This window comes from Sparus aurata, chromosome 9 (genome assembly GCF_900880675.1).
Source record: "Sparus aurata chromosome 9, fSpaAur1.1, whole genome shotgun sequence".
In the NCBI taxonomy this organism is placed as follows: domain Eukaryota; kingdom Metazoa; phylum Chordata; class Actinopteri; order Spariformes; family Sparidae; genus Sparus; species Sparus aurata.
Genome location: NC_044195.1, coordinates 17907572 through 17929337, shown reverse-complemented (window position 1 = coordinate 17929337; position 21766 = coordinate 17907572). Strand labels below are relative to the sequence as shown.

Here is a 21766-nt window from a genome sequence, read left to right as displayed (position 1 = left end):
TATTCAGGATGTTTCTTTAACATCGCTCTTAAAAACATGCTTTTTGAAAGTTATTACTTGCTCATACTTTGCTTGTCATTATAACTAACAATTCTGCTTTAACTTGACATTGATCTGGTCATTTTTCTTGTTTTAAGTCGTGGTAAAACATTTTTTAAACCTCCTTTCTTTTGTTGGGACATTTTCATTAACTTTTATTGAATAGCTGACGGTAGAGAGGCAAACAGGAAACAAGGGGAAAACGAGGGGCGCTCGATATAAAGCAAAGGTCTGTGGATGCTGTGGTTTGTGGATGGAATAGAGGTTCCAATTGTGGTTGTAATGCTGTCTTATTTTATGTTAAATAATAGAAACGATTGGGAGTGAGCCATAACAATTAAAGCAACATTATGTAGAAATTGGCAACCTTTGCATGTTAGCATTTTACCTCTCACTGAAGTTACATAGTGCAGAAACAAGTGATATGTTGCTTTAACTAACAACTGATTTTGAAATCCAAAACAGATCAGTAATTTAAAAGGCTAATCACGAGTTGATATCAATCCGGCCCACATAGACTCAAACTAAAATCTCTCTGTGGATGAGATGCTTGACATCAATGCTCAAAATGCCTGGGAGCACCGCTACAGCAGTCGACAGTGACGGATGAGCCAAGTGACTCAGAGCTTTGAGGTGTTGCCCTTAAACTGCCTTTCACACATAGAGTACACACACGCAGTTACTAAACCCTGCCGCTATTTTGCTGCATATTCCCAAGCTCCTGTCATCCTTAACCTGATGTTGTATCTGCTCTGGAATAATTAACCGTTAGCTGGATCACTGCAGAGAAGGGGAACCCATATACTGGTTAATCTCTCCACCGTACAGACTGTAGCGAGTGACAGAACAGGTTTAACATGCAGTCACAGCTGGGGGAGAAAAAACACAGAAAAAGATGTGACAGTTTCATGCCGACAGACACGTGCTTACATTGAACAAAGGAAAGGAAAATAAAAGAAAGAACAGAAATGCGACAGAAAGAAACAAAACAAATAAACATTATGGAATAAGTGAAAAAAGTGACCAGAGATAAAAGTGCGGTGCAATTTTCCTGAGATTGAGAACTTTTCAGTCTTTGGAAAATCGGGAATTTTTGATGACACAAAAGCTGTTGGAGGACGTAGGTTTATACCAAATGACTGCCAAAGACCATGAGTCAAGAGAGGGGAACGTCAAGGGTGAGCGTAAGAGCCGTGAACAGCTGCGGAGTTGCTATACTAACACTGCATCACACATTTACCTTCCCCGCGGCCTGACCAAACCACTGCTGCGGCTACCCATCACTGTCAGAAACCATCCACAAACATACTGTGCGGTCATATTTACTCCCGTTGCTGTTTTTCTCGCCGCCTTTGTGAACAAAACACGACAGGCAAACGGATGATTCTGTTTCAAGTTGGCAAAGAGCAGAAGCAACTGTAAACATAAACAATACTGAATACCAATCAGACGTTCAAATTGGTATCTGCAGCATATTAATTGGTTTCCACAGGGAGTGCTTCGGACAGAACTGACTACTCTCACAATAATCGCAAGTCAGGTGAAGCATCAAGAGCGTCAACAAATCAAACAAGACGGCGGGATCACTCCAAGTAAACGCCTGCAAATTCAACGATTACTGCCACAGTTATACACTGTGGACTACCCAATGAACATATAATGAGTTCAAAGTGTTCAATGCAGAAGAATGCACAGAATTTTACCCAATGAATCAGTCTGATGGAGAACAGAAAAGTCTATCATAATGAACTGTGCTTACCTATAGAAGATCATAAGGCATCTGAGACAAGCTTTCAACGACTCACACCGTTAAAGACTTCAACATCTGATGAATGCAAAGAATGTGAGAAAAAGTGCATCTGGAACAATGAATTCTCCTGTGGTCATCCTCACAAACAGAGCCACTAATCCTCCGCAGCCTCGGCAGTTTTCTATTAATTAGAGTTAGAGTTAAATCCTAACATGGCACTTGTGTGTTTCTGCAGGGACGTGCTGATAGAATCAAAGAAGCGGGAGGCTGAAAGATAAAACTTCCTCCATGCGACAAACAGGACAACTCTGAATGGATTCCCTCAGTCGTGAAAAACTTGCAAAAGGAAAGCTGATGCCGGGCATAGAAAGAAAATGATCTGTCGCCCACTGAACACTGCTTTTCTTCCACTACCTGGACCCAAACCAAACCCTTCAAATTGTCCTGTGGAGAACCTCTCTAACAGCTGAAAATCTGTCCGCCATCCTCATCACTGAAGACATGGCACCCGTCCTCATCCGCCTCCTCATCCAGCTGGAGGCTGCCAAAGGAAAACTTGTTCCTGGGGATGGGGGAAGTGGAATTGGCTTCCACTGAATTACCAAACATGGGGCTGCTGCAGTTACCCCTGCTAGTCTCCACCTCAGACTCACTAGACTCTGAACCACTTGTGTTGGTGCAGTCGTTCATCTGAACTGCTCCCACATGTGTGACACCTGCATGCCCCAAGCGCTTATGCCCTAGACTGGCCCTGGACCTGCCCGGCGCTGAGAGGCCATTGGCAACCATGCGGCGCTCCAGAGCGGCCATACGTTCAGCCCGAGACAGGACAGGACGAGACTCGAGGACAGGACGTGATCCGTGCCCTGGGGAGGAAACTCCCTGGTCTGGGTCTGCGTCAGAGTGGTGAGGTACTTTAGAGGGCTTTTGTAAGTGAAGAGAGCGACTCGGGATGGGCGAGTATCTGCCTTCATCGAAGTGAAGAGGGGAGGGGCTGTAGCCATTCTGCTCGGCATACCCGACATGGGCTGATTGATGGTATGTCTCCATGGCAGGACTGTGGGCGACACTCCTTGAACTCACATGCTGGACTGTGAGAGGGCTGCTGCAGTGCCTCTCTCTATTAAACGAACTTGGGTCTGCCATACTGCTATAGACAGGACTCTGGTCAACCTTTTGGTACGACTGCCTGGAAGAACTGTCCAACTCGTGGCTCATGTTGAACAATTGCCTAGAAGAGGAAGGGGACTCCCTGTACTGCATCCTACCAAGAAAGTGCTCCTGCTGGGCCTGCTGTGCCTGCAGAGGCCCGTTTATACTAGAGCCAGAGCCACGACAGAGCTGCTCTCTAGAACCTTGATTCAATCTTCTAGTGTGGTCCCTGCTCAGAGTATATTCACTATCTAAAGCATTGAAGTCAATGTAGGGGACAGAAGAGCAGCTGCCTCTGGGAGACAGAGATGTTGGACCTGTACTCAGATGTTCTGGATGGGTCTGTCTTGTTGAGCCTCGTCTGTCCTCCGTCCTGGACACGGAGCCCTTTCTGTCATCATGGCCGTTTCTCTGATGAGACGGGCTTGCCCTTGTTATCCTCGAGCATGACGGGTCTTCTGCGCTCACCAACGCCGACTCTTTCCAATGGCGTCGGGGAGGAGAGTCTATTCCGGGAGCACCAATCTGACAGAAAGAGAAAGAGGCAGATAATTACTGAGGAGTTAATTTTATTCATGCCTACGTTTGATTTGATTATAATTAATATCTACAAGCTGGTGATCTGAATTAATTCTGTCTGACTTGATGGAAGCCTGCAGAGTTTTTGACCACCTGTGGGGTCATGTTGCATTGTTTTGATGAAAGGGTTTGTTGCACAGGAACATGCATATGTGCACAGCGGTGTCACAATACTCATTCCAGCTGTCATGGTGAGTGTCCACAGCATTGGGTGAATCATGGGGAGTTGCTGAAACTGTATTTTTGTATCAAATTTGATGCATCCTGGCACTATTTTATCCAAGACCTCAAAATGTAGTTGTAATGAATTCCTACTGAATAGCAAAATATTACGTGCAGGATGAGGGTGCAATTAAAAAAAGGGCACAACAAAAAATCACAAAAAAGTATTGAACATTGCAGGTTTTAAAATATTAGAAAAACTCAATAGTCTTTGGTGAGAAACATTCAATGTTGAGTAACTGGAAGAAAACTTGACTTGTTACCACTGAGGCTTAACGGAAGCACAATATAATGACCAGGATGAGATTGCTAAGGTGCGGCTAAATGCCATTTGTAAAACGGAGACACTCACTTCTGTTGGCACTTCATGGTGGCGTGGAGAAGGCAACGGTGACAGGCGGCTGTTGTGTTGGACCCGGCTGTGTTTCCTGGGCAGACAGGATGTTGAAGGTCAGTGTTATACACTCCGAGCACCCCTCGCCTAGACCAAATGTATCATTCGTGTCTGCAGCCTTTACCTTTCAAACGGGATCTTTTTAAACTCGGACTCCTTCACGTAATCCATCACCTGCTTCTGTGTGCGACCGCTGCAGAGACAAGTACAGGAGAGATGATAATGAGCTATTCTGGGAGAGCCGGGTCGGACTGTTAAGGGACGGGGAGACGCTGCAGTCCTGATAGACGGAGAGCAGCTTCATGTTACAAACTCTCTCTGACCTGAATCTGAAGGAGGAGCCTCGTGTGAAGAGCACGGGTTTGGGTTTGGGCTTAGGTTCCTCAAAGAGGCGGAAGAAGGCGTGGTACTCGACACAGATCTTCCAGAAGACTTTACAGCAGTCTCTGCTGCCCATCAGAAACTCCAGAGTGTCCTGATATGAACTCTGGGGGGACACGTAAAAACACACCTCAAGCACCACACACTGATGGGGTTTATACCTGTCAGCGTGATTCAGGGACTCACATTTAGGTCTGGCCTCAGCTTGATGAGGAAGCGTTTCCTCTTGAAGCTCAGCTTGCGCACTTTAGACCAGTTGAAGGCGTTAATCTTTGTGTGTCCCTGCAGTGACGGAAAACAAATGAACCTTTATAGCTCAATCTTAAAGGGGCAGTTCGCCTCAAAATCAAAAATACTCATTCCCCTTCTTAGCTGTACGGCTTTTTTTTAAACCATCTATTGTTTTAGTGTGAGTTGCCAAGGAATTACTTTTCGTTCGCATTACCACACAGATGGAAGCGTGCATCTCCTCATGGACAGTGACAAGCTAGCTAACTAAGCTAACTTGGTAAAGGATGATGCTGTTAATGTTTACAACAGCCTCTCATGCGCATGTAGATGCCAATTCCTTCTGTGCCATGATACAGTGAGAAAATAGCTCCCTTGTGAAACTGCTCACAACAATGTTGGACTTTTCACTTTTTTTTGCTGCTTTGAGCACCACTGGCCAGGTGCCATCTATTATCCATTATATAACAGAGAAGGTAGACATTTTCATGGCCAATATCTCAAAAACTCTGTGACTCACACCAAAATAATATAGATGGATTTAATAGGTCTACAGGTAAGAGAAAAAACGCATATTTTTTATTTCAATGTGAACTTTTACTTTAAATATTCATTCATTTTTTTTAATCCTCAAACTGACCTTACTAAAGCACACACGAACACCTACAAAGTTTTCCTAATCACATCTGTATCATGCCAAAGACGTCTTACACAAACCATCATTAAACACAGCAAGCGTTGACCTACAAACCTGAAACACCAGGACGCCAGTGTGCGCAACAGCCAGGCTTAGCCTCGTGCCCTCACGATCCTTGGCAGGGTGGAGGCGAATCCCGTACATCTCCAACCGGCGCGCCACCTCTAGTAACTGATAATCTGATTCTGCTGGTGTTTGACCTCTGGTGACGCAAAACACAACAGTACCGAGATAAAGAATGAGGACGGCAGTATTTCAAATTTTCATCTGTATTCATGACGATCCCCAAAGCCGGATATAATTCATCAAATTGTGTCATCTACCTTAATTAAACATTTTAAAACACACACAAACAAGCGACTTTGCTTTAAAAACTCTCTTGAGGGCCAAATGTGAATTAATCAACAGCTGAAAATAGTCACTTAACAAATGCACTATTTAATCGTGACTCACATTTGCTATAAAGTACAGTGTCCAACTGTTTTAGGAAATGACAAGGCCTTTTTACAAAAAAAAAGATCATTTTTACGATGGGGTCTTAAAGATTTACATCGAGAAATAACTGGGCTTTTGGCTGTGAGCCACAGAAAGGGCAGGGAAGTCAGGAAGTACTGAGTGATACACTGGCTCATTATTGGATTTGGACTTTTCATGAGATTTGTTGACATTAAGAACAATTTTGAAACTAAATAAAAGCGACCTTATCTGTAAATCTGTGTATTGGCATAAAACAACATTTGTATGGGAGGGTGAATTAGGACGCCAAATTAAAAAGTCTAATCCTACCTCCAGGTGTTAACACTCCGACTTAAGAAGTGCAAACTGTCTTTTTTGGACAAATGCATTAAATCCCATCTTATCGTCTTGGCTGTGTGTCTCACTAATTGAGGTGAAAAGACCGAGTCCGAGTGGATCCAGGTTTTTAATGTTTATCAGACTTTTTGGAGCCGCGGTGGAAGGTTAGGGAGCGGTTGCAAAATGCTAACTAACTTTCCTAATTCTTATCAGCAGATAAGCCTTCCTGTTTCCTGTGTGTGGTACTTAATAAGAGATTTAACTCTCCGTGGCTTGCTGCCAGAAGAACTGCAGTTATCAACTAAGGAAAAAAAGAGCAGTCAAATCTAATGGCACTCCTTTCATGTGGCAGACGCCCACTGTGTGTCCATCTCTGGCACGGTCCGCTGCAACGTGGAGGTGAGAGAGGGGTTGGCAGAGTTCATATTCAAATTTGTTCACTGATGAGGACATTTTGAGGGAGGAAGGCAGGAGGAGATCTGGCAGGTTTCCAGTAATATACTCCCAGCTGTATACCGGTCCTAAACCAGCAGCTGATGCAAGTAGAAGTACTGGGGAAAAAAGAGCCAAGCTCAATAACCAGCTTCACTTCAGACAGACGGCTTCAGGAGAATCTGGACTTTTAACCTACTAACCCAGCGGCCAGCAGTTGTGTGAGTCATTCGTTGGGCTGCAGGAAGATTTTAGCAGTCTTTTGTTGCTAGAGCAGCAGATTTAATATTTTGCACGACAGTCCAGAAGTTGTAAAACCTATCACAAAGACGAGCTTCTCTGAGTCAATACATGATGAAGAACTCGACAGAGCGCTCTTGTGAAAGAACCCATTTATTCGATGGTTGATTTCCTGAATGTGTCACCTGTGTAATAAAACCTCCCCCTGGGACATGCCGAGCTCTGAAACAACTTTTCCTGTTCAAGTGTTGTTCAACCACAGCTTTATAGAACTTACACAGAGCTAAGAGGAAATAACTGGATCAAAGAAATCCTTCATTTTAAGATTGTGCTCCAGAAACTCACATATTCTTTGAGTGAAACTCCATGATCTTGTCAATCAGGGGCATCTGATCTGGGATGTAGTTGTTGTTGAGGAGGTGTGACCGGCACTGGCTCTCCTCAAAGTCCCCAATCTCAGCTATAAAGAAGAAAGGCTGTGTTATTGAAGAAATACTTGCTACAGAATAAAGAGAAGTGACACATTTAAAGGAGAAACCAACACTCAAGGAGACCTATTATGCTTTTTATTTGTTGTCTTTCCCTTCCTTTCAGTGTTTTATAAACTGCAGGGTCCTGTGCATTTAAAGGTCTTGAAAATTAAAAATTTCCACACCGCCAGAAACTCCCATTTCCCACAGAAAACCCTGCTCCTGAAATGCCTCTTGGGCCGTGTCGCCTTTAATTCTGTGACTTTGTGACATCACACTACACCAAATGTCATTATTTAGGCATAGGGGCTTGTTTGGCGCATAAGAATTGATTTTGCACAGCTGCTCTGTTGTTGTAAGCAGGGTCAGGCATGTGTGAGCTGACCAATCAGAGCAGACTGGGTATTCAGGAGGAGAGCTAAAACAGAGTGTTTCAGAGGGGGAATACAGTGCTGCAGCACTGGACACTGTGACAAAACGTATATGTTCTTTGAGCATTAAAGCATGTAAACATATTCTGGTAGAACCTGAAAATGAACACAATATGTCTCCTTTAAAAGCTCACTTCTATGTGCTGGCTTGGCTCGACTGATTCACACAAATGTGGCAGGGATTTGCACCTCCATCACGACAGGACGACCCACTTGAAGGTTTGGATATACTGATTTACTGATGATGAGCTTGTCTCGAGTCTGTGACGTTTAAAAGCAGCTCCCTCTTTGATACAGTTTACCGTTGCACTGTGTAACCGTTGTTAGTGGCCAACTATTGTGAGCAGCCAGCCACTTATCGTTGATTTTCAGGCTGTTGCTTGAAAGACATGATTAATGACGAAATGTATCTAAAAGAAAGGGAAGCTTCCAATCGTCCCTGATTTATAATAAAGCCCATTTGATGTCATCACATCCCGTTTAAAGGGTTTATAGGGGCTCCGTGTTAAAATTTGGAGCAAATTGCATGTATTAATCACATTTTTATTGGCCGTATGAGACCTTCGCCGTCTCTCTCAGTTGACTATACAAGCACGTGGACGATTTGTTGAAGTTTAATGCTCCTGGACTGTTGATTTCTCTGTGGAGGACACAGGTCGGATTTACAGCGACAGTCCAAAGGATGTGACTTTATGCATGTTCCTTGAGTGGCTTGTCTCCACTGCGCTAACAGAGAACAACAGAAGCTAATGTTGTTTTGTGTTGGTGGACTCCTTTTCTACACTAACAACCAGCTTTCAGCACAACACAGAAGTTCTTCAGAGACTCTTTAATGCAGCGAGGTCAAGAGTGCCAAAGGAAAAAGCCCAAGAACTGTCATATTAGGCCTCCAAAATAGCTAAAATGCTTCTTGGCACAGATTCTGCAGTTCTATGAACTCTATGATATTACTTTGAATAGTATTCTTCTGGTAAAAAACACACAGACTGATCTGATCTCCATCACCCTGCATGTGGTCTTTGATTGCTTGTGTGACAGACTGTGGCTCAAAAATGTCAAGTTATGTATAGGCTCAGTATTTCCTGGCATGGCACCTTGATGTTTGTGTGGCTGTTCTGACGCAAGTCCCGCAAGATTATGTTCCGACTGAAAGGTATCCATAGCAACACGCGGATAATCAATTTGCAATGCTGTGCAGTGTGCTATATGACAATGTTGGATGATAAGCTCTGTGGGAGAAAAGCATAACGTGTCTTCAAAGAGAGTAATCTGATCAATCAACTCTTTGGTGTCTTGAGCTAAATGAGGAAGCAGCCGTGAGGAACCTACACTGGATAATGTGGGAGACCATCAGCGCGGCGCTGCTGTCGTTGCAGGTCAGACGTCCAATGGAAACATCCTGCTTGATCTGGAGGGCAAACAGGTACCTGGAAGCAAACACAAACAGTTTTCACAAATTCAATACAGCAGGTGTGGTTTGTAGCGCAGGAGCGAGATCACACGAAAATCATCGTTTCTGATCGAATTCTACCCATCCTGGCTCTTTTAATGTTACACAAGACTTCCAAAGGAAGTTGGGCCAGGTGCCACATTTTGGGTTCAGTGATTAGTAAGTTGAGTGACGTCATTTATATAAGATTTACTGACTCTCCTGTGTTACACTGTGTTACACTTTTCTTGGAGGCAAGCCAGAGGAGGATTCATTGTAGTCTTATCAGAAGATATAATAATTGTTTAAACAGTAAGAATTAGGTATAATAGTTATTACCTCGCCAATGAGTTTTCTTTTTTTTGTTTCAGTCTGTTTGTTGGATGGTTGGTTTGTCAGCAGGATTACAAGAAATCTACTGAACAGCTTTCTGCAAAACTTGGATGAAGGACGTGTCTCGACCCAGAATAGACCCCATAAACACATCCAGATAGAGGGACTGATACAGCGACAGTGCAACATAGAGCGTTTTTCAACATTTTTGTTTATCTTTTTTAATAATGCATGAATCTTGATGAAAATAAACTATTTAGGTGGATGGCATCTATGAATGAGGAGGCAGGAGTTTCATTAGAGGGGGAGTGCAGTGCTGCAGCACTGGACAGTATGAGCAAACAAATGTGTTTTTGAGCATTATAGCATGTAAACTTAACCTAGTAGTAACTCCAAATAAAACTATGAACCTGTAAATGAGCATAATATGTCTTCTTTAAAACTATGTATGTAATATGTAATATTAAAGAGACAGATTTTGTGTGCTGGAAAATTAACACATTCAAATTAATTCCAGTTATTTCTGTTGCACTGCATGATTGTGTTGTATGTCAATATAAAGAACATCTAATTTGAAATGAAATTCTATATGTGGTTTCTCAGCTGAACAGTACATACACAGACGTGTCAGAGGGTCATTACTTTCTGTACACGTACTGTTTCCCCACAGTGGAAACATGCAAGTCATGAGCCTGCTCCACAATGAGGAGAGAGAAACGAGAAAATCATTAGCGCCACGCTAATCTCCCGAGGGCTAAATCAGAAACATGGCAGCCATGACATGTGAATTGCACAGCTGAGGAGGGAATAAATCTTTTGGGAACCAGGGCACATGTTTCATTTATGCTTCTATAATCGCTTTCGTTCACAGCTGAAGTCGATTATGTGCACACCGAGAAACCATATATAAATACATACTTCAGTGTCAGCTGGAAGGTGTGTGTGGTGCAGAGATAAAAAGGAGTTTAATTTCGTGGAAAGACGAGCTCACCTTGTTAGCTCCTCCAGCAGCTGGGCGTGGTCCGGAGGGAAGAACTTCACAGCAAACCTCAGGATCGTGTGCTTCGGCCCTGTGCGGGATCGATGAGTTTTGTGACAGCACAAGATAGATCAGCCTATGGCACGCTCTTTTCGTAATTGTCATAATGGCAACAACGGCCTTTTGAAAAGGGCACTGAGTCTGTGGAGCAGTCTATTAAAGGAGGCCATCATCTCGATAAATTACTTCAGACAGGCTCTTATTGGATTTTTAAATGTGATGCTTTGGAGTATCAAGATCTTAATAAGGAAACAAATTTGAGACCATTTTTGTAAAGTGGCTCCGTACTTTCATTGTTGTTGGTGTATTGATGTTACTTTTTTCAGTCTTACCATCTTTATTATTTCAATAGACACAACCACCTCTGCACTTCCACATATTTTATCTGTGATCTATTTATTGTGTGACATGCTGGTGAGGTTCAGCTTCCTGGCCACTAATTCTAACTAATTCTACTAATTCTTAACTCCTCTTTCCAGTCACGTCCTGAGGAAAACCCAGTGTGGGTTGAAACCGGTCTGCGTTTTTCCTTTTGTGATTTTTTTTACTCTGACATGCGCTCACTATGAAACACTTTTCAACTACACCATTGGCTCAGTGCGAGTGTGCCAGAACTAAGTGCTACAGCCACATAAAACTGCACGCTTGACCAACAGAGGCCAAACCCCCCACAACCACGCAAAAACGTACCGGCTGCACCTGATTGGACGAACGCCCCATGAGGGTTGCATGCTCAGTTGTGAGATAAATCCTACGTCTGTGAAGGCCGCGATGTATCACAGGTGTTTCTTTTAAATGCTGATCGTTTAAGAGGATGTCTGTGGGGCTGCTGAATTGTATAGCAGCACCGAGGTATCAATGTTATTACCGCTTCCCTCATTAATATAAATGAGTTGTCAATTAGTACAAGACTCTTCTCTTAGTATGATGTATCGTAATTTAACGGCACCACAAGCTGCCTTTGCCAGAATAACCATGAGGTTGAATCAACACCTCTCAAAAACAGGTCGGCTCCAAAACTGAACATCAGGGTAGATATCAGATATCAGATGTTGGGAAATATTATAACTTAATTATAACCTTCATGAAAAGAGGATTTACAGCAGACAGTTTTTACAAGACTGCATTCGTTTTAGCTAGGTGAGTGTGGATCTCCTATTTGCCTTGGAAGAAAATACCAAATCTGTTTTCTCCTTGTAGTGAGAATCACACAGTGGTAACATTTTCCAGAAAAAAAACAGTGACACATTCAAAGAAAAAGATGCCTTGAAAGAAAAACATTTGAAAAATCAACTTACGTCTGAGCTGCTTGATAATGGGCTTGATATGGTCTAACCAAACCTGTGGAAAAAAAGATGAAAAAAACAACAACACATTACTAAGTAGCCAGCTTTGTAAGAAGAAACTCCTTTTTCACTTTCACCTTTCTCCTCACTCACCATCATCTTTTGATGGTTCTGAAACTCCAAGCCAAAGTAGTCCCCCTCAATGAGGTTCATGTGGGAGCACACCAGGTCGAACAGCACCTTGCCCGAGGCTTTTTGCTGTGAACAGGAGGGGGGAAAAAAACAACAAAAGGACTCGGGTTAAAATAACACTTCTCTGGGTGTTGTTCTCGGCAATTCGATCCGAGTGACATTTTACAGTCTTGTTAAAAAACGAGGGGACATCTAAACTTCAGGAGACCCTAATGATAAGACTTTGGGACAAAAGAGCAGTGACAAACAAAAGGCTGAGTGCTTTGTAGAGCTGTCAAACCCTGTGGAAGTTAATGTCACCTAACTGGACAACAGCAACCTCTGCTATTCTCCCTCCTTCCACGAGCCTGGCATTCAAAAGCTCAGCTGGCCACAGAAAGCTACTGCAGCTACGGGGGGCTGGACACCGCCTTTGATCTGTGTTTTCAGTGTCACTGCTGTCACCGATGACGGACCAGAAGCCTTTGAGGCTGATACAGTATCAGGACGGGATAAAGAGTCCCCCTGAACCATCTCTGTCCTCACTCACCCCACACAGTACACATAAACACTTTTGAAGACTAACCTAACCGCCCACTTTCCTACAAATACTCAGCACGCAAACCTCAAAATGTCTCCATATCTTTGGAGACGGGGGGGAACGTTCCCATGCAAGGTCAAATAAATGTCAGGGATTTCCACGGAAACACTTGTTCGGTTATGGACACCCTACAGAGACACAGAGCTTGTCTTTCTGCTTGGCTGACTCCTCGTGACTGGTTTGCGCCAGAATGAGCCACAGAATGAGATTGTTTATAGAGTCAGTTGCCGCTGGGCTGGATAACGATCCAGGGCTGCGTCTGAAGGAAGCAGTTTCTACTCCATTTCTGCAGAAAAGGACGGTGAGTTGCTATGGCGCAAGTTACAACATGAATTCCCTGAACTGTGTTGACATCCTCTTTTCATCCAACAATAAAGTCGTTTGCCAGCCTGTAAATCGATGTAGTGTTTCAAAGGCAAAGAATGACACTCTCTGTGTTCCCATTAATGCTTAGAGAATAAAAAACTTAAGCTCCGCCAGCTTAGTGAGAGGGGTTTACACTTTCACAACTGAATCCATAATCTTCCACCAAACAAGCCTCCCACCCTCCCTCACAGCTCCTCCCTGTGTCTATCTGTCCTTCCTGTGTGTAGCACCACCATCTCTCTCCAGGCTGCCTCACGCAGTGCAGAGGGCATCCTACCACCGAGGACCAGCTGTTTCCATATGGTGAAGGCACTGATGAGGGAAGCCACGAGGAGGCTGGAGGGGGAAGAGGCCATCAGCCAAGAACACAGCCTTCCACACACACACACATACATGCGCACGCACGCACACACCGCTTCCTAATAGACTGCTGCAACCAGCAGCCGAAGCAACCCCTGAATGAATTCCTGTGTCTCCTTTTTTTTTTTTTTTTCCTGCACCGATTACAACAAATGTGCTCTGCGGAGGCTGCAGGAGCAAGAAAAAGCAGAGAAAATCGAGCTGAACACGGTGGAGGCCGAGGAGTGTTTCGTTCTCACTGGAGCACTCTCATTTCCAGATGTATAAATCTGCTGTCAGTGTAAAATGACCACGAGCCAAGCAGAGATGGGTAAGGCAGAGGCTGATTAGAGCCAGGCAGCGCTTGATTAAATGCAGCTGTTGCAGGCCAGAGTTATGGAGCTGCCACTTGACACCGCTGCAGCCGGCACAATAACAGCACTGTCCTTAATGAAGCACAAGGCGCACAGATTGACTGCCGTCATGACGCACGCACTCAGAGGACACTATGTGACACGCTCTTCACTCTGAGGTCCAACTGCTACAATATAATGATGCAATCTGGACTGAATGCAACGTCTTACACAACTGAAGTCCGGTCATCTCGTGTGATTAAAGACCAGAATATGTTACACTACATGGGAAAGGTGGAAACACTGGCATCTGTTTCGCCAATCTCAGCATGTTTAAGAGTACAATGTCACCAGGAGGCGGTCATCTAGGCACAACACCCACTTCAGTGTACACCAAAATAGTATGTCGACACAATTGAATGTATAAAACATTATCAGAGCTTCCGGGTCTGAAAATTAGTAGTGGTCATCAGTAGCCATTGAATTCACTCTGAGGGTGGGAAGCTCAAATCTTTTAGCCTACGCTGTGTTTCTAGTGTGGAATCTGACAAATTCTTATTGTTTCACAGCGTCGCAATAGCAGCAACTATAAAGACAGCCCGAAAGGACATTAATTCATATTTCAAGGTCAAACGACATTTATGATAACCCATTAGCTAACGCTAATATTAGAATTCAATCCTTTCCTAGCTAATGTAACCATTTGATAATTACATGATGCAATTGGAGAGGCGTAAATTAATTCTAAAATATCAACACACGTCTTGGACACATTCGTTTAAGCCTGGATGTGAAACACATTGGATATAATCAGGCGATAATGTTAGCTAGGAAGTAGTTGAATGCTAACATTAGTCTAGTCCAGCGACTGTGATACGACTGCCGAGGCTTCAAAACAGTGGCCTTCAATTCAATACTGTAGGTGACGTCATGTTGGGTTTACACTTTGGTGGACACTCAAACGTTGTTAAACATCTCTTTCCAAAACTGTGGGCTTTATCTAACAGCCTGTCCTCCTCTAGGAAGACTTTTCCACAATATTTTGGACTCAGGCAGCAGGGATTTGCTCCAAATCAGCCACAAGAGCATAAGTGTTGTGTGATAAGACCTGGCTCACAGTCGGCATTGTAGCTCATCCCAAAGCACTGATGTCAGGGCTCGGTGCAAACCGGTCAAGTGGTTCCAATTCAAACTGGGGAGTCTGTTACTTTATAGTTTTGGTTCAAAAAGGAAAAGGAATTTCTCAAACTATCACAAAGCTGAAGACACACTGCTATTTCAATATTTCAAGTAGCTTGTCTAAGGTTCTCCTTAAACTTGAACCAAAGGGCCAAGCCAGAACCAAAAGTATGAGGATAGTGGTGTGTATAGTGATCTTTTTTTACATTTTATGTATTCATCTACCTTTTTTTGCATCATACATTCGGACTCGTCACAGCAGGGAAAGCACAGATGTGACTCATAACATAAATGATGGTTCTGTTCTGTCCCAGGAGCCATGACAGTGCGACAGTGAGCCAACATGCAGAACGCCAGGACCCTGAAACTGAAGCAGCTAAATGGAATTCAGCCATTGTGAATTTGATTATTTATACCTCTGCATTCCTACTGTCACAGGTCAAAGATGTCTCCAGTGATTAACACCTATTGTCTGTTTATGTAACGGCATCTTGGCAGTAATCAGTGCAGCCACAATGTCTGGTCAGGGCGTCTTCGGTGCTCTCTTAACACATCAGAGATCACACAATAGTACACTTTATTGATAGCTTGTAATTGTTGCCAAATGTGACTGCCAGACCTCAAACACAATACTCAGGGTTTGCAGCCAGACGAGCAGATGTGTTTCAGCGTGCTAACAAGTTGCAAAGTTACAACGTTAAAGCCTAAACATTTAACATTTAAAGGGTAACTCCACTAATTTTACACATTAAAATGTGTTTACAGGTCTCGGGGGGTACTACTGCATATGTGAAATAGTATAAAGCCTTTTGTGGCTCCAGAGGAAGCTGCATGTCATCTGATAAATTGCCTCCAGTGATATCACTCAGTGGCTAAGTTGCATTGTGGGTACTGTAGGCACCAGGTTTGAGCAAATTTAGCTAGTTGAAGCAACACCGCTGGAAGATTTGAAGGCAAGAGAGGGTTTTTAATTCTATTATTAAACATTTTTACTTATTATCGAAGAAGCTGCAGTAAATTTTTATTATTTTATATTTTTCTTAACTAGTCTCAAAATGAACAACAACAACTGATAGAAAAATATTCAAACTTCCTCCATGACAACTGTGCACAAATGCAGATGCTGGTAAAGCTGATGATACTTTCCAGCAAATTACACATCTGCATGCTCAGTAAGATAAAGAAGAAGCTGTGACTTGTTCACCCTGACATGCAGCTGACACCTGATTTCTCACCCTTTTCAAACATTGTCATGCAGGCAGAGAGGTTACAGACTAAAAGAAACATCACGCTCAGCAGCTGACACTTCTTTCACCGTCCGCATTGCCAAGAATATGTCAACGATCTGCAATTTTATGACCTCTATCTATAAAAGCACTGGAGCTCGTTTACATAGGAGCGGCCAATTCCCGAGTGCGCCGATGCATCCTGATTCCACTGGGCTCAGTCCCTGGTCAGACATGCGGGGAAGGGTCTGTCTGGGTTCATTAGGTTGGAACATAGGCTCATGGGATGCTACTACTGTTTACATGTGTATGAGCGCTAGCATGCCCGCATCGCTACACTGACCTCCACATGCTCCGACTGACAGAGGAAGGCTAAATAAAGATGACAGCGATGTCTGCACACATGTCTGTTCGAGTTTCCACTTCAGGGTAGACCAAATACCCACACCCGCTCCCCAACCCCCACCTTTTGTTAGTGAGCTCCTGTCAGCAAAAAACAACAACCAAAAAAACATAAAAGGTCAGGTGCAAAGTAGCCTTGTGTTCCCCCGACAGTTCCCCTCCAGGAGGTTTTGGTATGGCCCACTTCACTTGTAATAAGCCAGGCTGGGCAGCGCACACCAAACTTCTCCCGGGGGAGTGTGGCGGGTGGGTGGCATGGGTGGTGAAAAGACTGCCAAAGCCTTTAGGCTCTGGATAGACGGAAAGAACAAAGGGAATCATGGCTGGTTAAATATGAGAGTTGTGGTGGTTGCAGTGCAGTAATGTTTTTCAAGCTAAGTGGTCAGCCATCGTTTGACAGGATAACAAGAAGGGACTTTAAAAGTTTTATTCCATTTTTTTTTGTCTTGCTCATTGGGTGACTTGTGGGCAATATGGTATAAACCATGATACAGAGATTACAATTCATACATTGCTATAGATTGAATTCTAATTTTAGGAAAACTGTTATTATATAAAGTTCAATCCACTGCATGCAAAAGATATGGCCTTTAAATAATATCACAGTATTTTTAGGGCATATTGCAATACACAATTGATATTTTGACATTTAGAAATCTGCTCAAAAGCACTTCATACATGTCAGGACTAATCAACACAATCAAATATCACGTTAATTTTGATCAAATACCTTGATGTAGATATTGGTTCTTTCAAAAAGTATCAATACAATGCCATCATAATCATCATTGATCAGGGCTCCAGACAGGACCAACTAGTTGCATTTTGTGACCTTAGTTTGAGACAATACAACTAAATATTATAGCTAGGAGCACCTGTGTGACTTGCAAATATGCCTCCTGTGATTTTTTTTTTTGTTTTATAAATCATCATGAAGTGTTTCTGCTGGTTATGTTTTGCCATGGCTGCCATACCAATAAATAAATAAATAAACATAAAAATCACATAAAAGCCCTCAAATAAAATACATTTCAGTGGTACTCCTTAATTTTGTGGTGGTGCTCCCACAAGGAGCGATGTAGCAACATTCAAAATCTATGAATTATAGTCTTATATCATGATAATGATATATATCCGTATATTTCCTGATAGAAAATAAAAGAAAAGGGTTCTTGCAGGTTTTTTTGGTTAAACAAATTAAGAAAAGAAACAAACTAACAGAAACTGCTGCAAATCTTTGCATGTAAACTATTAAAAACCAATATTGTTAAGAATCAATACAGGATCACGATACTAAAGTGTATCAATACTTTCATATCAGCCAGGCTAGCCCAGTGGTTCAGCTACACCTTGAAAGATAATGGAGTGGTCATCTCACAGCGGGAGGTTTTTTTTCCTCCTGTGACTTTCAGCAACATCACAGGAAGCTGATCGAGGTCACAGATGAAAGAGACTGTGTGATTTAAAGAAGGGAATAGGCAAAAATCCAGAAGTGGGAAAAGGTCACTTCTGCATCCGACTGTCTCCGCTGCTCATCTGATAAGACGGCAACTTCTGGAGACTTGAAGCTGACTTCAGATGCTGCAGTTTCTCTCGCTGCAACTTCGTACATGTGAAGCAGCGGCAGTGGAAATCCCCAGGGGAATGATTTTGGACACTTTTAAGTGAGCCGTGGCTCCTCTGATAATGCTGCTCAGGGCTGGGCTGAGATTACAAAACTGCTTACAGAGGCAGGCAGATACGTTCCCACAGCGAATCCTCCCGATGCTCTTATTGAAAACATATGTGAAGACCGCTCTGACTGCCTGTCCCGTACTCCCACGGGTTCTGTCGCAATAAAGCAAAAAAAAACCAAAACAAACAAAACATCCAGCTATTTTAAGTATGCTACAGCGCATGTCGACATCTTTACATGCGTGGCGGTGCTGCGGTGCATGAGCAGGTGTATGGTGCGCGCGGTAAGGGAAGGGTAGGACAGAGAGGTCAGCGGCAGCTAAAGCTCATTGAGATTCAGGTCTCGTGCTGCAGAGGTTCCCAGGGTGACTCGACTACAGCGGGAAGCTGACAAAGAGAGAGCAGCGGAGGGAGGCAAGCCCACTGATAATCCTGTCAAATCACCTGCACGCCCTCGCTGCACATACGGACGTGTGACCGCGCATATGTTTGTGGCGCCGTGTTCATAATTAGGACAGCTTTAATATAATTATAGCTGTCCGAAGTAGTGTTACGTTTATAGGAAACACAAAGTAATTATGTTATTTAAAGTATCAAGATTTTTTCCCTGCTTCGTTTGTGTTTTGTTTTTTTTTCCCTCGAACTGCAGATGAAAAATACCACAGCTGTCAGAGTCATTCTGTCACAGTGGGCCAGCCCTCCAGGCCCCGAGAGGACAACCATGAAAATAATGTCCCCTGGATTCAATAGGGGTTGAAGCTGAGATCGAGGTAGCTGCCTCCTCCTCCTTCTACATCTCCTCCTCCTCCTCCTTCTTTATCTCCTCCCTTCCTCCTCCTCCTCCTCTCTTGGACACTTCCCCTGCCTGCCTTCCTCCCAGCCTGTCTGGGCTGCTGAAAACATATTGATTTTGCATAAAGAATAATTAAGAGTCTTGCTGTGACCGTTGTGCTGCCGAATACTTAACAGTGCATGGCTCTGTGCATTTGTCTGTGGACCTCCCACTGTTAGTCAGAGCGCCATAAATCAGAAGATAGATCTAATAGTCGTGGGTTCGGCTTCGTTAGTGCGGCTGCTAAACAAGCAGCTGCAGAGATTCAAACAAACACGCCAACACGCTCCACTTTTGCAAATAAATAGTAACAAGTCATGCCGGTGTATTTAACGTACACTGATGCAACATGACACAAATTCTATCACGTCTGAGTCTGACTTGGAGTATCATTAAAATAAGCAGAGTGCAACAGAGGGCTTTAAGGCAGCTGGAATTACCAAATAATTTGGCCTCTTTTTTCCTTCAGCTGCCTGAATCCCTTTCAGAGCGCTTCAAATTCTGAACCCATGCTGGTTTTTCACCGTCGCCACCCCTTCCCAGAGCCAGGGATTACTGTCACTCGGGGGGGAGGATGCGTCACTTCACATTAGGCACAAACTCCACATTTAGTTTAGCTCGATAAAAGCAGACTGAATAACTGAATAATACATTTTAAATCACTATTACCATATCACCGTAGGAAATATAACAAAAAAGTGAAATGGCATGAGGAGAGAATTTCACAATTGCATAAAAAACTATTTTCCCCACTAAAATGAATCCTACACTTCCATATAACAACTTAGTTAAGTTATAATTGATGTCAGGATATTCAATACTTTAATCAATCAAGGGTCTAATAAACTGTACGGTCATTTCAACAACACTGTAGAAGGCTCCTCAAAATTACTTCCTTTATTACGGTTAGTAAATGTACAACATTTTAAGCCTAAATTAGCATTTCATCACGTGGCAAAGTATCAAGTGTTGATCATTGAATAAATAATATTAGACCCTACTGAGGTATTTGTACTCAGATCTAGGGAAAAAACTATTTCTATGGTTTGCTCGCAGCCAATTACTGTAAGAAATCTTCAAATCATCTACCGTAAGGCTGCACAATACTGGAAAAAAGTCACATTGCAATAATTTGGTTTCCTGCAATATGCTCACTGGTTGGGCTATCAGAACCGATACCAATCCCTTGACTTCTATAACAGTTCCTAACAGTTCCTGAACGATATTTTTTTTTCCAATATCAAAAAAGTACACGACACATACACATGGTAAGTCTTCTCTGGGGGTAAGCTAGTGTTTTCCCAGCATGCCCAGAGATAGCCAATCACCTGCACTATTAGATCTTGGCACAACAAGCATGCTGCATGCTTCTTGGCTCACTGACAGTGTTGAGATAAAACTCCTTAGGTATTAAAATTTGGTATCGAATGAAAAGATACCTGATAGTACGGAGGCAAAAGTAAAAGTATCCTGGTTTGATATTCACAAGCAACAAACTCCAAAATAGGACAAAATTATGCTCCATCAGACAGACTTCTATCATAGATCAGTCATGGACAATGAGAACTGTGCATGTTCTCCTTGTGTATCCAGCAGAAGATGTAGTATTGATGTGTTTGAGTGAATTTACCTTACTTGACATCACATGTCTTGTGATATGTGACTATTGTGCATGACCCATACAGTCTGTGAGGAGCGGGGAAGTCAAGCATCGTATATTTGACATAGTTGATTAGACACTTCCGAAATCTATTCATGTAAAAAAATCATTTGGACGAGGAGGAGTGGTGGTGGCGATTTACACACCTGAAATCTTCCATTAACATGATGGGTATAGGATGTTACTGTATTGGCATCAGTATGACTTATAAACTTATTAGATCAGTGCACATCTCCAAGCAAAACAAAAAATATATGTAATCACCAAGGTCAAAAAGACATCATATACTTAATTATGGAATATGTTTCAAATGAGCTGAAGGAAAATTAAGACCATCAACAGCTTTCTCTCTGTGTGTCATCTTTGTGTAAAGGGAACCACCTGCAGAATTAAGAGACGGCGGTTCCCTTATGTAGCTGTGAATACTGTAGAGCACTGTAACTGTGAAGGCAATCAATAGGTTAATTAAGAGATTAATTAAGTGTAACTGTGAGAGACAACTCCCCCAAGGTCAGGCCAAGACGGAGGCAAGCCTTTCATATATAATCTGAATACAAAACATGTCAGAGAGGTAATTCTTAATGATTTGGATTGATTAAACGGTCAGTGGGCTCCAACCAGGCCTGGCCTGATCCTCAGGACAGACAGTCGTATTACAGGATACACCAGAGAGCTGAATCTAAGGGATCTTCTCGTGGATAATACAGTTCTAGCAGTATTGCAGGCTGAGGTTTCATCATTGCATCTGACACTTTACCCCATGAGTTGTGTTTGCTAAAGGATCAAAAATCAGTGCAAACAACACATGCACCATGGGGTTTGGATGAGAGAACAGCAATCTAAATTAATCTCAAAGCGACTGACGCAGGCCACAAAACCAAAAGATGAGGGGAAAAACAGAAACGCTTCCATAATGGAATCAAGTCCTCATCAGTCCCCTGCATAACAAGCTGGAAAAACTGCAACCCCGAAAAGTCACATCCAATTCACAGTCTGTCACAGTACACCAAACTGAGCAGCACTACCTTCCAGTTTCATTCGCCTCCTCCCAGTAAACCAAGCCAGT

The 21766-nt window shown here is 43.0% G+C and overlaps 1 protein-coding gene across 2 annotated transcripts in view; it reads right to left on the bottom strand.

The window, feature by feature from the left end:
* LOC115588177 (FERM, ARHGEF and pleckstrin domain-containing protein 1) overlaps positions 1-21766 on the bottom strand; it is a 65845-nt gene that overhangs the window by 16014 nt on the left and 28065 nt on the right. For both annotated transcript variants that reach the window (XM_030428566.1, XM_030428567.1), the window contains exons 3-13: positions 12051-12155; positions 11910-11952; positions 10564-10642; positions 9140-9237; positions 7255-7369; positions 5497-5644; positions 4704-4799; positions 4460-4623; positions 4261-4329; positions 4095-4170; positions 3259-3466 (exon numbers count right to left, since the gene is read on the bottom strand). In XM_030428566.1, the coding sequence (XP_030284426.1) occupies positions 3259-3466; positions 4095-4170; positions 4261-4329; positions 4460-4623; positions 4704-4799; positions 5497-5644; positions 7255-7369; positions 9140-9237; positions 10564-10642; positions 11910-11952; positions 12051-12155 (1201 nt within the window). The remainder of the gene's footprint in view (positions 1-3258; positions 3467-4094; positions 4171-4260; positions 4330-4459; positions 4624-4703; positions 4800-5496; positions 5645-7254; positions 7370-9139; positions 9238-10563; positions 10643-11909; positions 11953-12050; positions 12156-21766) is intronic.